Genomic DNA, 18,857 nt, shown 5'->3' with positions numbered 1-18,857 from the left:
CACACTTAATCAGATGAGCCTGAGTGGAGACAGAAAGGGGGACTATCAGAATTATAACAGAAAAAATGTTTAATCAGACAAGACATAATTGACAAAATAAGGTTTCTGCTTGCATGCTAGGTGCTGCCATATTTCTGTACTGTAAAAAATAAAAAAGTATCTACCAGTCTTGCAATTTTACAGCACCTTGATTAAAACCACGCATACAGGAATCACTTAATTCACTGTTAAAATACAGCTCACCAGTCAAATATAATACAGTAGCTGTTTAACTGCAGTACTATTCAACAGGCATACTATAGAGTAGCTATACTGAAATTTGGCTAGGGCACAAAAGGTAGATTCTCCTATTATTGCTTAAAGTAGCATGGTTTCTTGATCCACCAGATCTTATCCTTTCCTTAGCCCAATACTTCCAGAAGAATGCACTCTCTCTGTTTCTCCCAGTGCACCTTGTTTTTATGTCTTCCAGACTGTAAGATCCCTGGAGCATGGATTAGCTTTTTTGTGTTGTACAGGATCCTATTGGTACTTACTGACCACAAACTGTCAGGCCTTCAGTTCTGCAGCTTATATATCTTAGGAATATAAAAACACCTCTCTAGCTTATGTAGCTGGACTGCTGTAGGCTCCTTGGAGCACTGGGTGAGAGTCACAATGGGCAAGAAAAATGCACCTGAAAGTCACTCTGATCAAGTGCTTCATTTACTCATGGGCTCTGAGTGCTAGTGTCAAACATATGCGTGGTTTTAAATAGATTCCACACACATACTACTGGAACTGATGCCACCTAATTACAGAACACCTGGTGTCCACACCCATTCCTGTAATTCAAAAGGCATGTACACAACTCCCATCTTGTATATATACAGAATGATTCAAGTCGACAGAATCTGCAGCTATCGGCATTCAAAACATGCATGTTTACTGTAATGTGTATATTGGAATCCAGTCTGACAGAGTAGTATACTAACACCTACCACTCGGCAAAGATCTGGGAGAATTCCAAGGAACTGTTGGCAACAGGTGAGATGAAGTAAAAGGGGACATTGGAGAGCCCTGCAGAGTCAATGTACTGATAGAGACACTCCAGCAGGTCATATATCACTCCAGAGGGATAACATGGAACCAGCACGTTTCCTCCATTCCGGACAGTCATGGCTTGGGGGAGAAAGAAAAGGGAGGGTTAACAGGTTTCAAAGCGTGCTTTTCATCCCGAAACGTTCTACGGGGCACAGGGAAGCAGCTATCTGCATAACTAGGGCACACCATCCTGCTTAACAGAGCGGGTTATAAGCACAGGAAGATTTCTGACCTCTGAAACTTCTGTCTTAAGGGAGACAAAACCAGATCCTATACCTTTGAGCAAAAGGAACTTCTGTTAGCTGTGGGATCGCTAATACACACTTGACCGTGTCTGACACTGCATCCAGTAGAGGGCAGCCATGCTCCAGTACACAAGAGGAGAAATTTTGACTGAGGAAGACACTCCTGCCACAACACTAAATCTATGTGTTCATGCAGACCAGCTGTTCTTTGGTCTCCTCCCCCCATAACTGTTTTGTACTCAATTTTGCTATTTCAGACAAATGACTGTGGATTTTAACTTGTGGCAAGAAAGTCTAGTTCTTTCAAACCTGACCCCCTCTCCACGCCCCAAACATGAAAGGATTGTCTTTTCTGAAGCTGCAAATGCTTCCAAATTTGTTCAGTGCAACAGGAGCAGCTGCAAACATGTCAGCTGCATAAGTCATAGGCAGGCAGAGAACAAGTGGAAAATAAAAATCATGTTCCTGCGCACTCTAGACAGATCTCAGTACGGCACTGAAAGGGAGCCCAGGAGGAACATCATCCTCCCCTGGCTGCATGCAGCTACAGAACGACAGCAGCACCTTATGGCAAAGCATTTCTCCCCCGTCAATCTCACTGAAAAAACACTGCCAAACTGGGATTTCTTTTGTGGCCATGGGGCAAAACCCGCCTACTGATGTTAATTGAAATGCAGCAGCAGTAATATTATGCATCAAAGCATTAAACAAAAACCTGTGAAAGAGCTGGAAATGCATATATTAAATCTTGCTATAATTACCTCAGCGACTTTAATTTGTTGACAAACTCAGCTGGGCAAAGATCTAGCACTTCAGGGATACTGCTGCCTTATCTGCCAGATTGTTAAAGGTATTTAGGTGCCTAAAAAAGCACTTTTGAAAATGCCACTACATGCCTAGGTGCCCAACTTTAAATAGAAGTTGTGCTTACTACATACTGTTCTATGTAATAAAAAATGGGGACAAAAAAGGCCTTTCCCGGTCAGAGCTTGCATTATACATCAATGAAGGCCAGGAAGAAGACGGTGGTCACATGCAAAGTCTAATATTTCATGTTGATAACAATGAACAAAAATAATCATTCTTTACATTTTTTAAAGCATCATCCCTCAGCATGTCACAACACTTCCTGACATTTAAGTCTCACAACATGCTTGCAAGGTAGTTAAGTGTAAATTCCTCATCTGTAAAATGAGCATAACTGGCAGTACAGGGTAGGGATGTAATAGGGTAGTCGATTAACTGATTAACCGATAAGCAAAAGCTTATAGGTTAATGCTCTAGACTACACACATCTCCCCTCCCCCTGCTTGCCAGTACATTTTTAGCAGGCTCAGTCCTGGCTTGCAACAAGTCTGGGACCTACCCCTGCTGCAGCTCTGCATGTAAAGTGTATTAGGAGCCGGGTGGGCCGATAGCCTGGCTCAGTTCCAGCTCACGTCAGGTCCAGGTCCTACCCCCACTGTGGTTTTTCATTTAACGTGCATTAGGAGCTAGGTGGCAGGCAGCAGAGCTCAGCTCCAGTTTGTGCTGGATCCGGGAGAGGGGCTGCTGGTACCCCACACTGCTGCCTCTCTATTGGAGGCTGCAGCACGGAGCGACAGTCAGACTGTCCGCGCGGGGAGCTGGTTTTTAAACTGGCTCCCCTTGCAGACCAGCCCTTGCCTGGCACCCCATGCTGCTGCCTCTGATACAGAAGAAGCAGCACAGAGTGGCTGGGGGCTCCTTGGGAATGGGGCTGGAGCACACTGGCAGCCGGCCCTGCCCCCGGATAGAAAAGTCGACTAACCGATAAGAATTCATGAAGTTACTCAACTATTCAATTGACCGATATTTAACATTCCTGTACTAAGATATTTAACATCCCTGTAATAAGATGGATAATATCTTATTGACCTTATATAAATCCATGGTACGCCCATGTCTGGAATACTGTATACAGATGAGGTCTCCTCATCTCAAAAAAGATATACTGGCATTAGAAAAGGTTCAGAGAAGGGCAAGTAAAATGATGAGGGGTTTGGAACGGGTCCCATATGAGGAGAGATTAAAGAGACTGAGACTTTTCAGCTTGGAAAAGTGGAGACTAAGGGGGGATATGACAGAGGTCTATAAAATCATGAGTGGTGTGGAGAAAGTGAATAAGGAAAAGTTATTTACTTGTTTCCATAATATAAGAACTAGGGGCCACCAAATGAAACTAATGAGCAGCAGGTTTAAAACAAATAAAAGGAAGTTCTTCTTCACACAGCACATAATCAATCTGTGGAACTCCTTGCCTAAGGAGGTTGTGAAGGCTAGGACTATAACAGGGTTTAAAAGAGAACTAGATAAATTCATGGAGGTTAAGTCCATAAATGGATATTAGCTAGTATGGGTAAGGAATGGTGTCCCTAGCTTCTGTTTGCCAGAGATGGATGGCAGGAGAGAGATCGCTTGATCATTACTTGTTCGATTCACTCCCTCTGGGGCACCTGGCATTGGCCACTGTGGGCAGACAGGATACTGGGCTGGATGGACCTTGGGTCTGACCCAGTATGGCTGTTCTTATGTTCTTCTGAGGTTAAGGTTGAGATTTTCAAAGCCAGCTGGGGGAAAATTTAAGTTTAAATCCTCTAGCTGGGCCTCAGGTGGAAGGGGTGGGGCCAGGAGACTTCCTGCTCTCCCCCATCCAGAGACTCACATTGGCCTAGGGGTGTGGGAGTACATGAAGTCTTTGCCTCACTGGTTCCTTCTAGGTGCTGCACACCCCTGGTGGTGGGAGGAGATTTTGCGCATGTTCCCCCTACCCCCAAGCCAATCAGGGCCTGTGGGCATGGGAGTACGCAAAGTCTATCGCCTCCTGCCTCTGCCCTGCCAGGGGTGCATGAGACCTAGAGGGAACCGTCAGCTGTTTAGCCGAATAGCTGGTGGTTCCCTCTGGTGCTGAGTGACCCTGACGGGGGAAAAAGACTTCACATCCCCAGGTTTTGACTAGCTTGAGGGCAGGGGAGTGGCAGGGCAGCCACAGGCTCGATCAACCAGCTTGGAGGGCCAGATCCGGCCCACGGAGGCTGCCTTGCCCACCCCAGCTTGTACTGTCACAGATGTTCCAACTGTAACAGTTGGACCAATTTACTACTCTGTCTGGTGTCAGGCTGGGGGTGAGGGGATTTCATACTATTTGTGTGGTGTTAAACTGCCCTGGCATTAAAACAGTTTACAGTCATCTTGTTTTCCCAGGCCTTCTCATAATTTATGTTGAGCCCAACATGGATTCCCAATGTTCTCACATGGCAGACATTTTCCTTGTTTGTGTTTAAATGATTTTCAAATTTCTCATCTCACCAAGTTCAAGACTGAAGCTTGCTAGGAAACCTTCCCCAGACCACCTCTGAATTGTTGTTTCCCTAAAAGTTTCTTTAAAAAAAATCTGACATTTCTATACATAAAACTAAGGCAGATGTGGCTTGACATTTCTACATTTTCTTCAGACATCATAATTTAGGGAGTATTTACAGTGCCTATCACATGCTAAAATGCAAGCAGTTCACAGATTTTAATGTTAAGTGTCCATCGTCGTCATCTAATTTGACCCTTCCCTTCCCTCCTCTGCCGTATAACACAAGCCACCGAATTTCATTCAGTAAGTCCCATAGCAAGGCCAACATCCTATAGTTGCTTGAAGCATACATATATATGCAGGGCTTAACAAGCGGCGGCAAGCCCCATTTGCCAGCTGTGCAGTTTGGCGCACTGCGCATGCGCAGACCGCGCTGGGCATGCGCTGATCGTGCTGTGGCACCGTGCCGGGCTAAAATCTACTCGCCCCGGGCGAGTGGATTGCCCTAATTGTCAAGCCCTGTATATATGTATGTGTGTGTGTTTATATATATTTAGAAAGACATCCGATCTTGATTTAAAGATTTAAACTGGAGGAGAATCCACTACACCTGTTGCTCAACAACTTGCCCTCTAACTAGAATTAGATCCCCTACTGGGATTTTGAGATATTTTGGAAGGAACATCCATCTAGTGACTTTGTAAATTTTCACACGTGTATAAATTCAAGCATAATCTATTGCTTTTGTCAGAAGGTACTGGCAAGCAAGGAGCTGTGATTCCTGAGTTCTGTTCCCAACTCTGCCAAAGGCTTTCTGTGCAATCTTAGAATCATAGAATACTAGGACTGGAAGGGACCTCAAGCGGTCATCAAATCCAGCCCCCTGCTCTCATGGCAGGACCCAGTACTGTCTAGACCATTCCTGATAGACATTTCTCTAACCTACTCTTAAATATCTCCAGAGATGGAGATTCCACAACCTCCTTGGGCAATTTATTCCAGTGTTTAACCACCCTGATAATTAGGAAATTTTTCCTAATGTTCAACCTAAACCTCCCTTGCTGTAGTTTAAGCCCATTGCTTCTTGTTCTATCCTCAGAGGCCAGGAAATCAATTTTTCTCACTCCTCCTTTTGACACCCTTTTAGATACCTGAAAACTGCTATCATGTCCCCTCTCAATCTTCTCTTTTCCAAACTAAACAAGCCCAATTCTTTCAGTCTTCCTTCATAGGTCATGTTCTCTAGACCTTTAATCATTCTTGTTGCTCTTCTCTGGACCTTCTCCAATTTCTCCACAACTTTCTTGAAATGTGGTGCCCAGAACTGGACACAATACTCCAGCTGAGGCCTAATCAGCACAGAGTAGAGCGGAAGAATGACTTCTTGTGTCTTGCTTACAACACACCTTTTAATGCATCCTAGAATAATGTTGGCTTTTTTTGCAACAGCGTCACACTGTTGACTCATATTTAGCTTGTGGTCCACTATAACCCCTAGATCCCTTTCTGCTGTACTCCTTCTTAGACAGTTGCTTCCATTCTGTATGTGTGAAACTGATTGTTCCTTGCTAAGTGGAGCATTTTACATTTGTCTTTATTAAACTTTATCCTGTTCATTTCAGACCATTTCTCCAATTTGTCCAGATCATTTTGAATTATGACCCTGTCCTCCAAAGCAGTTGCAACCCCTCCCAGCTTGGTATCATCTGCAAACTTAATAAGTGTACTCTATATGCTGATATCTAAACTGATGATGAAAATACTGAACAGAACTGGTCCCAAAACAGACCCCTGCAGAACCTCACTTGTTATTGTGAGGATTGTGAACTGTTAATAATTACTCTCTGAGAATAGTTATCAGCCAGTTATGCACCCACCTTATAGTAGCCCCATCTAAGTTGTATTTGCCTTGTTTATTGGTAAGAATATCATGCGAGACTGTATCAAATGCCTTACTAAAGTCTAGGTATACCACATCTACCGCTTCTTCCTTATCTACAAGACTCGTTTTCCTATCAAAGAAAGCTATCAGATTGGTTTGACATGATTTGCTCTTTACAAATCCATGCTGGCTGTTCTCTATCACCTTATTATCTTCCAAGTGTTTGCAGATGATTTCCTTAATTACTTGCTCCATTATCTTTCCTGGCACAGAAGTTAAACTGACTGGTCTGTAGTTTCCTGGGTTATTCTTATTTCCCTTTTTATAAATGGGCACTATATTTCCCCTTTTCCAGTCTTCTGGAATCTCTCCTGTATTTCATGATTTTCCAAAGATGATAGCTAAAGGCTCTGATACATCCTCTATCAGCTACTTGGGTATTCTAAGATGCATTTCATCAGGCCCTGGTGACTTGCAGACATCTAACTTTTCTAAGTGATTTTTAAATTGTTCTTTTTTAATTTTATCTTCTAAACCTACCCTCTTCCCACTAGCATTCACTATGTTAGGCATTCCTTCATCAGACTTCTCGGTGAAGACCGAAACAAAGAAGTCATTAAGCATCTCTGCCATTTCCAAGTTTCCTATTATTGTTTCTCCCTCCTCACTGAGCAATGGGCCTACCCTGACCTTGGTCTTCCTCTTGCTTCTAATATATTTATAGAATGTCTTGCTTCCCTTTATGCTTGTAGCTAGTTTGAGTTTGTTTTGTGCCTTTGCCTTTCTAATCTTGCCCCTGCATTCCTGTATTGTTTGCCTATATTCATCCTTTGTAATTTGTCTTAGTTTCCATTTTTTATATAACTCCTTTTTTATCTTGGGCAAGTCACCTAACCTCTGTGTCTCACATTTCCCCAAGTGTAAAATGGGGCTAATGATACTTGTTTATCTCACTATCACAGCATGAGGCTTAGTTTATTTAGGTTTCCAGTCCTTTCAGTTCCTCGCTGTATAAGAGTGAAGTTGTTATTTTGTTACAACCCTCACCTCCTTCAAACTATACAGTTTAAAATAAAGGTGCTTGCTAGAAGAACAGGAAGAAGCAGCAGAACATCTGTGAGGAGAAACTGCAGGCAGGGACTGGGTCGGGGAGAGAAGAGGGAAAAAAAAAGTCAGATGTCACATTCCAAACAGACTGGGAAATGCTGCAATTCTCACTCCGATATTACAGCTTGCAATTAGCAGCTTTTCCAGCTGTGAAAGCTTGTGATTAGGTTTTATATTTCTGTGGTCTATAAATACACGTAACATAAAAACTAAAGACTGTACTGTTTTCTTTTGATATATTTGAAAACCAGGTGTAAGGAAAGAAGCAGATGTGTTTGTTTTCAAAACTGAAGGTCATAAAAATGGTATGTGAGGATTTGACACTGGGTGAGGTACAGGAAGGAAACAGCAATATATCAGCTGGCATGTCTATTCACAACCTAGGCGACACGTAGTTGGTTGGCAGCTCGGCTGCATACTTAGCAAACCCCAAGCAGCAGACGATTAAATCTCATTAAACCAGCTCCATTACAAAATGTTTCAGGTACAACCTGTCTCTCTTAAGGCACTTTATTGATGACATCAGGAGCACATCGTAAAATCTAAACAGCTAGTTTTATGCCAGGAGATATAGTCAGGCAACTTACTCAGTTCCAGGAATCACAGAATTATTTCCCACCAATGGCAATGAATAAGATTATGAAATAAGCAAAGTGTTTCTGGCAATAGTGACCTACCCAGGTTACTGCAGAACTCTCCCACCATGCCATCCGGGTTTGCAGTGGGAATCTGGGTAAGCCCCGTCAGAATGAGAACATCACTGTTTTTCAGAGACGCCTGGTCCATGGGCTGAAAAAGAATGAAGTACAGTAAATTCGGTCACAACTATAGCACAAGTGTTCCCTGTTCTACAATCTGAGGAGGATTGGTGGTAATGTAGCTCAACACAGCAGAGCAGAGATTATGAAACAATGTAACTTCGGAGCATCCTGCATCTGTGAAGAGGCCACAAAAGGTAGCCAGAAGTCTGTGTAGCCTTACTCATGAATGTGTCTTCTGAGAGAAGTCATGTTACTGAGCTGGACTGAGCCCCTTCTTAAAGTAGTATCCTCCATCCATGAAGCACCTTGCAGCCTTAGGAGCTGATAACATGGCTCAAATGTTAAGATAAGAACTTGCAGAAGATGTAATGCAGGAGGCATATTACCCGAGTTCCACAGCCTGCACCGGCTTCCAAATGGGTTTCAAGTGCAGTTCAAGGTGTAAGGTTTGATCTATAAACATATATTGCTTGGGCTTTGGGAACCTCCCTCTCTCCTGGGATCCTTGAGCTAGAAGTTGCAGATCTCTTGCATGGGGGAGCTGAAGTCAGGGCATTCTCAGTAGAGGGTCCTTAAATCTAGGGTCCCAAATTACCCTGGTGGCAGAGTGAGAGCTAGTCAATTTCAAGATTGGGGCAGGGGATGTAGGATGGGAAAATTGTCATGTGTTTTTGTAATCCATTAGTTTTTTTATTAACACACCTAGAAATCTGTGATTGGTGCATTATAAATGCATTTTAGAAAATTAGTGGTAGAGATGTAGCCGTGTTAGTCTGGGGTAGCTGAAGCAAAATGCAGGACAATGTAGCACTTTAAAGACTAACAAGATGGTTTATTAGATGATGAGCTTTCGTGGGCCAGACCCACTTCCTCAGATCAAATAATGGAAGAAAACAGTCACAACCATATATACCAAAGGATACCTTTAAAGACTAACAAGATGTCAAGCAATTACATTTAAACCCCAAAGTTATATTCAGTGACAAAATAAAATTAAATGGTGTAGAGTTGTACAGAAACCCCATCACAAACTTAACCACAGCACTGGCAGTGCAACACTACAGTCAAACTAAAGAAAACTACCCTTTACAGCACCACTCCTTTCAACACTGAACCACTTATCATGATTCTAAACAATGTTATAGGAGCTCCCTTCTTAATTCATATGTCTTTGCAGCTTGCACTACAGGCTTAAAATAAAAGATGGGTTTCAACATAATGGGCATTTTGAAAGTGGCGTGCCGTCCTGATTCATTGTGTGCCCAGTATTTGCAGTGATCCTGTATAATCACAAAATACAAACCAAACGGGACTAGATGGATAAAGCAGTCAGGTGTCTAGTTCTGACTGCAGCTGTGGGTGATATCTTGTCCATACATAATCCATGCTACAGCCAGGTCCTAGTGGACAGAGCTTTACATCACAGAAAATCACAACATAATCCGCCCCGTTAGCTGGTTCATCAGAGATGCCAAGCATGAAAAGGGCCATGAAATGGAGCGTAGATCTCCACCACGGTTGAGACATATTGCCAGGGCAGCATAAGGACAGTTTGCAATATGCTTGGCTTAGACAACTTCATTCTCTAGGCCTAATAATGTGACATTTCAGCAGCATTAAATTAAATTAGGATGGCAATAAATGCTCTTCCCCCAACGCTTACACATTAATTATACAGAGTGTAAGATCAGAGATTATATTGAATGGGTGCTAGTATGGAATTTGTGTATCCCTAATATACAAAACAGAGCTTCATCAAATTGAAATACGTTAGGGAGAAAATCACTTCTCCTTCCAAGGCTGAACAATTGGAATGGACTAGGGATGTAATAGTGTAGTCGATTAACAGATTAACCGATAAGCAAAAGTTTATAGATTAATGTTATAGTCCAGGGGTTCCCAAACTTTTTGACACGGGGACCAGTAAATCCATTCAAGAGCTTTTGGAGGACTGGTAACATTCATTTGCATATTCATTAAGCAAATGATGAATATTCAAATAAGTTGTTTCTGGTCCTCCCAAAGCCCCCAGTGCCAGCTTTAGCAAAGCTTTTGATACAGTCACCCACAATATTCTTGCCAGCAAGTTAAGGGAATATGGATTGGATAAATGGAGTGTAAGATGGATAGAAAGCTGGCTACACCAGGGTTTCCCAAACTTTTTACTTTAGTTGGAACCTGGTTTTTTTAGTACTGTTTTTTGCAGCCCAAAAATATAAACGCATATAAAAAAGAATTTAAAATGAATAAATTTTCAGTGTTTCACCCGGCTGCATCCCCCACACAGCCTGGGCCAGGGCTTAGGGGACCCAGCACTGCATAGGCGCTCCAGGAGGTGGGAGCAGGAGCAGATTGGGGGTAGGATATCTGGCTAGGAGGGGTAGGGTTGCCAGGTGTCTGGTTTTGTACAGGACAGTCCGGTATTTGAGGGTTCTGTCCGGGAAACAAATTGAGAAAATACCAGACATATAAAGTGTCTGGTATTTTTTAATTAGGTAACTTTTATTATTATTAGGTGTATCAGTCCGTAGCTGCGAACTGTCTGGCTGGTAGATGTGCTCACGCTGCCTGAGTGTGTCTACCAGCCAGGCAGTTCATAACTACTTGAGGGAAGGTATGGGGGAGGGGGGACAAAATGGAATCCCCGAAGCCAGACTCACTCGTGTGCCCAGGTCTGCATGTGCCTGGGTCAGTTCCACTTCCTGCCGGCCGATTCGCCACTCCTCCCACCGCTTCTCCTCCTGATCTCCCCCAGCCAGTCTCCCTCGCCCCGTCCCCTGGCCAGCCCACTGCCCCCATCCAGCCCTGCTTCCAGAGGCTGGTTCTCCAGTCCTCCTCCTCCCGATCTCTCCCGGCCAGTTCCCCCACCCCCTGGCCAGCCCTGCTTCCGCTGCCCGCCTGCCCCGATCTCAGCTGCCCCGCTGTGCCCAACCCTGCTTCAGCTGGCCTCCCGCCCACCCCAATCTCCGCCAGACAGCCCTGCTGTCCCCAATCCTGCTTCCGCCGACCGGCTACCCCCGCCCCAATCTCCACCGGACAGTCCCGCTGCCCCCATCACTGCTTCCCAGCGTCTGGTTTCCCCCATACACACACCTCCTCCCAGTCTGCCCTGCCCCACTCCACTCCCGGCAGCCACACTGAGGCCCAGTATTTTTTTCCGGGCCACGGCCCATAGTTTGGGAAACACTGCTATAGACTACACTCATACCCACCTTCCCCCTCACTTGCCAGTATATTTTTTTGGAGGCTGACCAAAAGCCCAGCTCAATCTTGGCTTGACCTATCCCCGCTGTGGCTCTGCATTTAAAATGTATTAGGAGACAAGTCGGCAGGCAGCCCGACTCAGTTCTGTCTCATCCTGGGTCTGGGAGCTCAGACATGCCCCAGGGTGACAGCAGCACAGGGCGACAGGCAGCCGGTCCGTGAGGGGAGCTGGTTTTTAAATTGGCTCTCCTTGCAGACCAGCTCCCACCGGACACCCCGCGTGGCTGCCTCTGATACAGAGGCAGCAGTGCAGAGTGGCAGAGGGCTCGTTGGGTGTGGAGCCGGAGCACACTGGCTGCCGGACGCACCCCCAGGGACTATAGAATAGTCAAGTAACTGAATTCATGAGGTTAATCAACTACTGAATTAACCGATATTTAGCGTCCCTAGAATGGACACTGTAGCTATGTCATAGCCTTGCTAGAGAATTAACTCTAGGCCCCAGCCTGCTACCACTGAAACTTTTAGCCTGGTGTAGCAGCTGCAGCCCTTTTGCATCACTTAGCTGGTGTTTTAGGGCCATGGATTCTCACACATGGTTCCCTGGAATCTCCCCTCCCTATAGATGTTTGTACCAGCCTATGCAAGGCTGATGCAGAGACTCCTGAGGAACTGAAGGATCTTGGCACAATTCCCATGCTCCTGGTGCTGTGTGTAGGCAGTGCAAAGAGCTTCATACAAGCCCTTGATCCCACAGATGAATTTCGCCCATTGGCATCAACGGGAGTTGAGGGTTCTCAGCACCTTACAAGACCAGACTCACAGAAGACCATCTCTGAGTCTATGAATAGGCGTCATGTGCCTATGACTAATGAAAAGCACAGATACAGAAGTGCTAATAATACAATACAACAATGTTGAGTCTGCCAGCGATAATGTAAATAATGATTATGCTATATTAGACACCTATAATTTCAGCTTCTACTGCACTGAGAGGGCTTGCACTGATTCTTCAGATTAATGTAAACAAAAGATTTTGAAAAGGCTTGGAGGGACACTCCTATCCCTACTGGCATCAAAGTGAAGACCTTGAGGTGACAGTAGGCAGTTCTGTGTTTCTGGTGCTGATAGGCACCTAAGCAATGTCTTCAATGAGACCCCTCTGTTAGAACATAAGAGTGAAGTGCAAAAGCCATAGTATCTGGCATAGATCTCATCAAATAAAACCTGTGAGACTTTGCAGCTATATACTGAGCAGTCACGAATGGAATTTTGCTGAACACCCAATTTATATTTCCCATGCAAGTACTTTAAATAACTCATGTAAAAGAGCGCACACTATCTGGCCTACTAGCACTACACACAAAAAGGACCAGTCTATAAGCAACAGTACCCAACTTGGTTAGACGACAGATTTACGTGCATTACTGATTTGCTCACTGTAGTTTCTCATCAACACCTTTGTTTCATAAGGAAGTCAAATGCCCTACACTCTGCCTGATATGAAAGAAGATCACTGCATGCCAGGATGAAAGAAAAACAGCTACATTTCACCTATGGAAGGAGCTACATCTAGGAACACACACACTATTAATTCAGTGGAACGGTGATCAGGAATGGAGATCATTGGCAGCTGCTAAGCTAATGTGATATATGCCAGCAATGCCCCGCTGCCATGTATATTGGCCAAACTGGACAGTCTCTGCAACAAAAGCTAAATGGACACAAATGCTAAAACATGTTTACTTGTGTGAACGTATATCCATTGAAATTACATAGCAGAAGTTGCATACCTTAAGCTGACCTTTCGGGTCTAGTATAGACCTGGCCTAAGACTTTCATCTCAACTCCAGTACTACATCATCATTTCTCTGGCCCTGAAAGATACAATCTTGCCCCGTTCATATACATTCAGAATACCGCTGCAAAGATCTATTTCCTAGTCTATCACTTTTCAACACTCTAACTCTCTATTTGTACCCGCTTTCCCAACTACATCAACTATAAGTTACTTTTCTTCACTTTCAAAGCCCTTCATGGCCTCTCCCTCCGCCTCACTCATCGTGTCTCATTCATTATTGAGATATTCGCTTCTTCCTCCAGACAATCAATGAAGCCAGCCTCCATTTACCCACTTATTAAGTTGTTAAAACAAGCCCCTTCTTCATGCTTTCTCCCTTGCTGCCACCTCCTCTCTAAACACACGCAGAATTCATGAACAGATTAAGGCATTTTGCTCAAAGTTTCCAACAAAAAGTGAGCGTACCTCCGGACAACAATGAAGCATGGAAAGTTACAGCTTATTCTACAGGGGGTACTCACCTTGGAACAAGGTTACTTACTGATCATGAACCTAACTTTTTTTTTATTATTTTATTATTTTAGCCTTCTGCTAATACTACTCTTTTAACTATTGTAAGTGACAACTTAGTACTTCGAACTCCCAGCCATCCTTTCCACTAAAAATTTATGGATCCTAAGAGAATTAATTTACTGGAAATTACATGTACAGCTCTATAATGACTTTACCCTTAGCAGAGCAGGGTGGAAATGTTGGCAGCCAGTTAGCCATTATTCCTTCGAAGCAAGAATCTTTCAGAAGTGATATAAAAGCAGCCTGTGAACTGTCTTTAGAGACTAAACAGTATTTTTTAAAGTGATGCTCTCTTGTTTTAAATGGAAAAGTTCTGGAGTTAAGTTGGCTCTTTAAATAAGAGCAGCAGACTTTTACTTCTGGAAATTGAGTTAAAATTTGATCACTGCTAAGAAAGAGATTAGGTGTCTCACCTTGCTACCTAGAGGATGCTTGTCTGCTTAACAATGTGGCAGTCTTTGCCTAATGACAACTGGGAAGTCTAGCTGATTACAACTGAAGGGCACTAGAACAGCTTTGATGGGGAAACTTTTACAAGTTGCCTGCTGCCACCTGCCCTGATGCCCATGAGGTAAGGGCTCCCGAATTCACCTTCAAATTCACTTACCCGCCTCCAACAATGGAATTTTTCTACCAAGATTCAATAGTGTCTGTACCTGGGGGTGTGTCGTGAGCAGCGAGGACCCCGAAACATAGGACACCTTTTCATAATGTGACTGTATAATCCAGTTGGAGCTTCCAAGCGCATAGCCTGAACTGAGAGGGGTAACCTGTACTGCACCAAACAGCTCCTGGAAAAAGAACAGGTGGAGAGAAATAAACTGAAAAACCGGACAAAGAAAAATTAGAATACTGATGAGATTTTATTATAAATAATCATTAACAAAAGTGCTGTTAGCAATTAGATGATTAGAGGCATATTTAAAAAAAACCCTCTTAGTTTAGAGTTTTATTTTCTTTAGTGCCCAGATTGAAACTAGACTGGTCAATTTCAGCCCCTCCTGCACTAGTGCAAAGACATCTATTTGGATGGGAAAACTAGCAGAAGGTTTTAGGATTAAAGATAAACTCACTCCCCCCCCACAAGACTATTTCTACTGAAACTATTATCCACTGATGGTTTGGGAACAGATCCTCCTTCTACAAAACAGCAAAATCACAGCCTGAATTCTGAGTACAAACTATTGGCAGTGCTCTTTTAGGTAGCTGTTTTCTTTCATCTTGTTCTACAAAGCTTATGTTTTGCCGAAAGGCATTACACTGATCTACCTTGTGGTTATGAAGCTAAGAGAACAAGAAGTTGTATCTTGTTCCAGTATATATTTTTAAGCATCTAAAGATGTACCAAATGTCTCATAAAACAGGCAAAGACATGATTCCTGCCCCCAAGAGTTTACAATCTATGGTCCCAGATCTACAGGCAAATAAAATAAATCAAGTAAATAATTATTGATTCAACATTTGTGACTTACTATGATGAATGACTATTCATGTTTACTGAGTAACATTGAACCCCTCTTACTAGTTGCTATACAACGCTGCATCAGCAGCTTAAATCTCAGTGGCTCAACCCTTTGGGCTCTAGTTACAACATTAACAGTGTTGAGAGGGATAGAGAGTGTTGCTAATGTGAAAAATCACACTGTATACAATACCAGTGCTTGCTGTGTCTAGGGATGCTGTATCCTATAGGTAGGCTATTGAGTTGGTGAGTTTAATTCATTCTAAGGTGTGCACTTGCTTATGGGACAGAAAGCCCCAGCAGAGGGCCCTGAAAGAGTGTGCAGAGAGGGTGGGTTGCACCAGGGCGAAGTGCTCACAAACTCCAGTTAGCTTGGGAAGGGGAGGAGGTGAGAAAGTGGAGGCAGAGCCATTCAGCAGATCCTCAGATCTGAGATGTGCTGGCTGGGGAGGGGTCATGATCAGGGGGCCCAGAGGAGATGCTAGTTCAGAAAAAAATCCCATCTCCCAGTGGGCCAATATTAACTTATGAATCTCACCATTATATAAACATTAGCTTTCCCTGAGGAATCCAGGGAGCTGCTTGATCTCCCATAAAGAGGAATCTTTCTCGTAAGGCAGGTGGAGTTCTGATGTAGGGTACTGAATGGAATCCACTCCCACCCTCCAGCTAGAGTGGCTAGCCCACACACAGCATATTGGGTGGGTGTAAAGCATAGGAAAATGAGGGCTCCCCAAGACTCCTACAAAGACAAAGAGGTGGGGGGAAAAGGATGCTCTTGCTTGCCTGGTGTTAGCTGTATCAATACTTACAATTTTCTGAGAATACCCCACCAGCTGGATTTTACTCAGTGCAGAGTTCACCTCGGGCATGGTGTAGCACCTCCTCCACGTGGACACCTCCACTGCATCTTTCAGAGGGGCAGGCAGCAGCCTGTGAAGATCAAAAAAGGAACTCTCTCAATTTCCTGTTGGGTTCCTAGATTTTTATTTCTCTTTGTAGCATTTTAACTCCTAGAACTCATTCCATGGTGTTTAGCACTCTAGGGACTGACCAGTTCCCAGGAAGGCTGAGGTGGGAGATTTCCAGGCTAATGAGAAGCATGGATGGGCCACTGCCACCTCACCCCAGAAAACACTTGATCAGCTTTGTCCCCAACTCTTGCAAGTCAGGGAATCGTAGGGGGGAGGGGGGGAAATGTGCGTTGCAGCAGTATTTTTCCCATGCATTAGAAATAGTAGCAGATCTGAACTGCAGCCAGGTTGTGGTCATAGCAAAAGGCTCTGCTATAATTTGGGTTTGAGGGACAATAGGTATTTTTAATTTGCCTCTAACACACCCACCGCTGAAGCTAGGAAACTGAATAGAGAGAAGTAGAGAATATGGTCTTTTGAGTAAGGCACAGAAGTCAGACCTAGGGACCCTATCCTTATTCTCAGCTCTGCTGCTAACATTGGGACTCAGCGGCCCATAGTCCCATGTTTCCCCATTTGTAAGATGGAGTCAATACTTTTCTCCAGGGGGAATTTGCACGGATAAATTCACTGAAGTCGCAAAGCAATTGACATCCTTGGGAGCAAGCACTGAGTTCACCCACCTTAGAAAACTTCATCCATTATATTTTTCATATACTGCACATATTTTTTGCAAGTTAGTTGGCCAGCTTTGTCAGGGAAGACGTGAACTATAGTGTCACAGCCTGTAGGAGGGATGGCTAACTTGAGGGAAATAAATCTTCTTTAGCAATATAAACCAAGGCAAGAACTGCCAAAATGTGGAAGAAGAATAGTTTTTTTGGTATATTAAACTAATGCTAAATCAAAGGCTAATTCAAATCAGTTTCCCATGATTTATGAAAATTGGTCAAGTTTCTTTGATCAATTTGTTTAAAGGAATTTAATTTATTGTTATGACTACTAGGTCAGAGAACATCTCCATAATTTAACATACTGAAGAAAGAATGAAGGCCAGCTCTTGCCAAGAGCATTGTGTATGCCTACTCCAATGAATGCAATTCCAGCACATGCTAGATGAAAGCAAAGAGGTTAAGGGGGAAGATGAAGTGTCCTAGGCGTCTTTTGGGAAATCATAAAACAGGGAGCCAGACAATGCAAACAGAAAGCCCACCATCTGCAGGCAATAGTTTCAATGAAGTGTCTTGTGCCTGCCATAAAACAGAATTTACTGTTGAATGCCACAATATGGTTAGTCTTCCCAGAATAGTCTCCTAGCAATAGACAATGTGGGGACTTGTCACTGGTGAGAAAGGTAAGTTTCTAGCATCCTTGAACACAGGTGATCTTCAGAGACTGAGAACTAGATTAAAATCCCAGCAAAAAGGGTATTAGTGAATGGTCAAGTTCACTCCTAGAACAATGTTAAGGTGGTAATGGGCACCCTGGCAGGATCCTGCAGAGTTTTAGGCCACTATCCTGGTGTTTAGCTTGCATGTGAGGTTGCCAGAAGAAATTGTAAGGGCTGAAACACTAATAACATACTGATGGCATTCAGCTCTATGCATTCCTCATGGACACCCCACCGTGGACCATCTCATGGCTCTCAGCCATACTTGGATGGATGAAGGGATGTGGGTAAAAACGCAGTGCAGAGAAGGCCAAGGGAGCATGCTGCGCTGGTTCATATGGAGAACTCGAGCATCAGAACTTCTGGAACTTATTCTTAACTTTGCCCTGCAAAACCTTGGGCAACTACCTTAACATCTGCACCTCAGCTTCCTGCATTTGTCAAACATGACTTTGTCCTGCTCGGTGCAGAGAACCACGCCTAATGTTTAACCTGACTTGTTTCCAGCTGGAGGAAGGGAGGCGTTGCCATATCAGATCAGATCACTGGTCTATCTTGTCCACTATGCTGGCAAAGGCCCCTTCCAGACACTTTAAAGGAAACTATTAACGTAATAATTGTGGCATAACCTGCCTTTTGGGAAAGTTTCTTAGCCCTTCCCCCCTTAACTAAAGTTAGATTCCCTGAAACATGGAGATATATATTCCTTCCAAATGTAATGCATTTATTAACGCATTGCTAATGCAACTCTGGATTAGGGATGTGAATGTTTAACAGGTTAACTGCTTAGTCTCACCCTTAATGGGTGGGTTAACATAGGGGCTGCTCTTGCGGTGGGCTGGTGGGTTGCTCTAGCCGGGCTGGAGTAACCTCCTCCCTGCCTGCCCTTCCCTTTAATTGGTTAACCAATTAAATAATATGCTTAACCAATTAAACGAGATTTTAAATCCCTACTTTGGATATTCTTATTACCAGGGCTCGACAAATTATAGAAAACCCTACTTGCCAGACAAAAAAGGGACTTGCCACCCCAAAGTGTTTTTTTAATGGCATAAATTCCTAATAAGAATAAGAACAGTAATTACTAATAAGTTATTAATAAATATCACCCAA

The 18,857-nt window shown here is 43.7% G+C and overlaps 1 protein-coding gene across 5 annotated transcripts in view; it reads right to left on the bottom strand.

Moving 5' to 3' along the window:
- Nucleotides 1-18,857, bottom strand: part of INTS9 (integrator complex subunit 9) — a 92,524-nt gene that overhangs the window by 43,440 nt on the left and 30,227 nt on the right. For all 5 annotated transcript variants that reach the window (XM_075923266.2, XM_075923268.2, XM_075923264.2 and 2 more), the window contains exons 7-10: nt 16,253-16,373; nt 14,635-14,769; nt 8,317-8,428; nt 981-1,161 (exon numbers count right to left, since the gene is read on the bottom strand). In XM_075923266.2, coding sequence (XP_075779381.1) covers nt 981-1,161; nt 8,317-8,428; nt 14,635-14,769; nt 16,253-16,373 — 549 coding nt within the window. The remainder of the gene's footprint in view (nt 1-980; nt 1,162-8,316; nt 8,429-14,634; nt 14,770-16,252; nt 16,374-18,857) is intronic.

The sequence above is a fragment of the Pelodiscus sinensis genome, chromosome 3 (assembly GCF_052426305.1).
Source record: "Pelodiscus sinensis isolate ZL-2025 chromosome 3, ASM5242630v1, whole genome shotgun sequence".
Classification (NCBI taxonomy): Eukaryota; Metazoa; Chordata; order Testudines; family Trionychidae; genus Pelodiscus; species Pelodiscus sinensis.
Note: the sequence above shows the minus strand (reverse complement) of the source record. Positions and strands in the feature narration are given on the sequence as shown.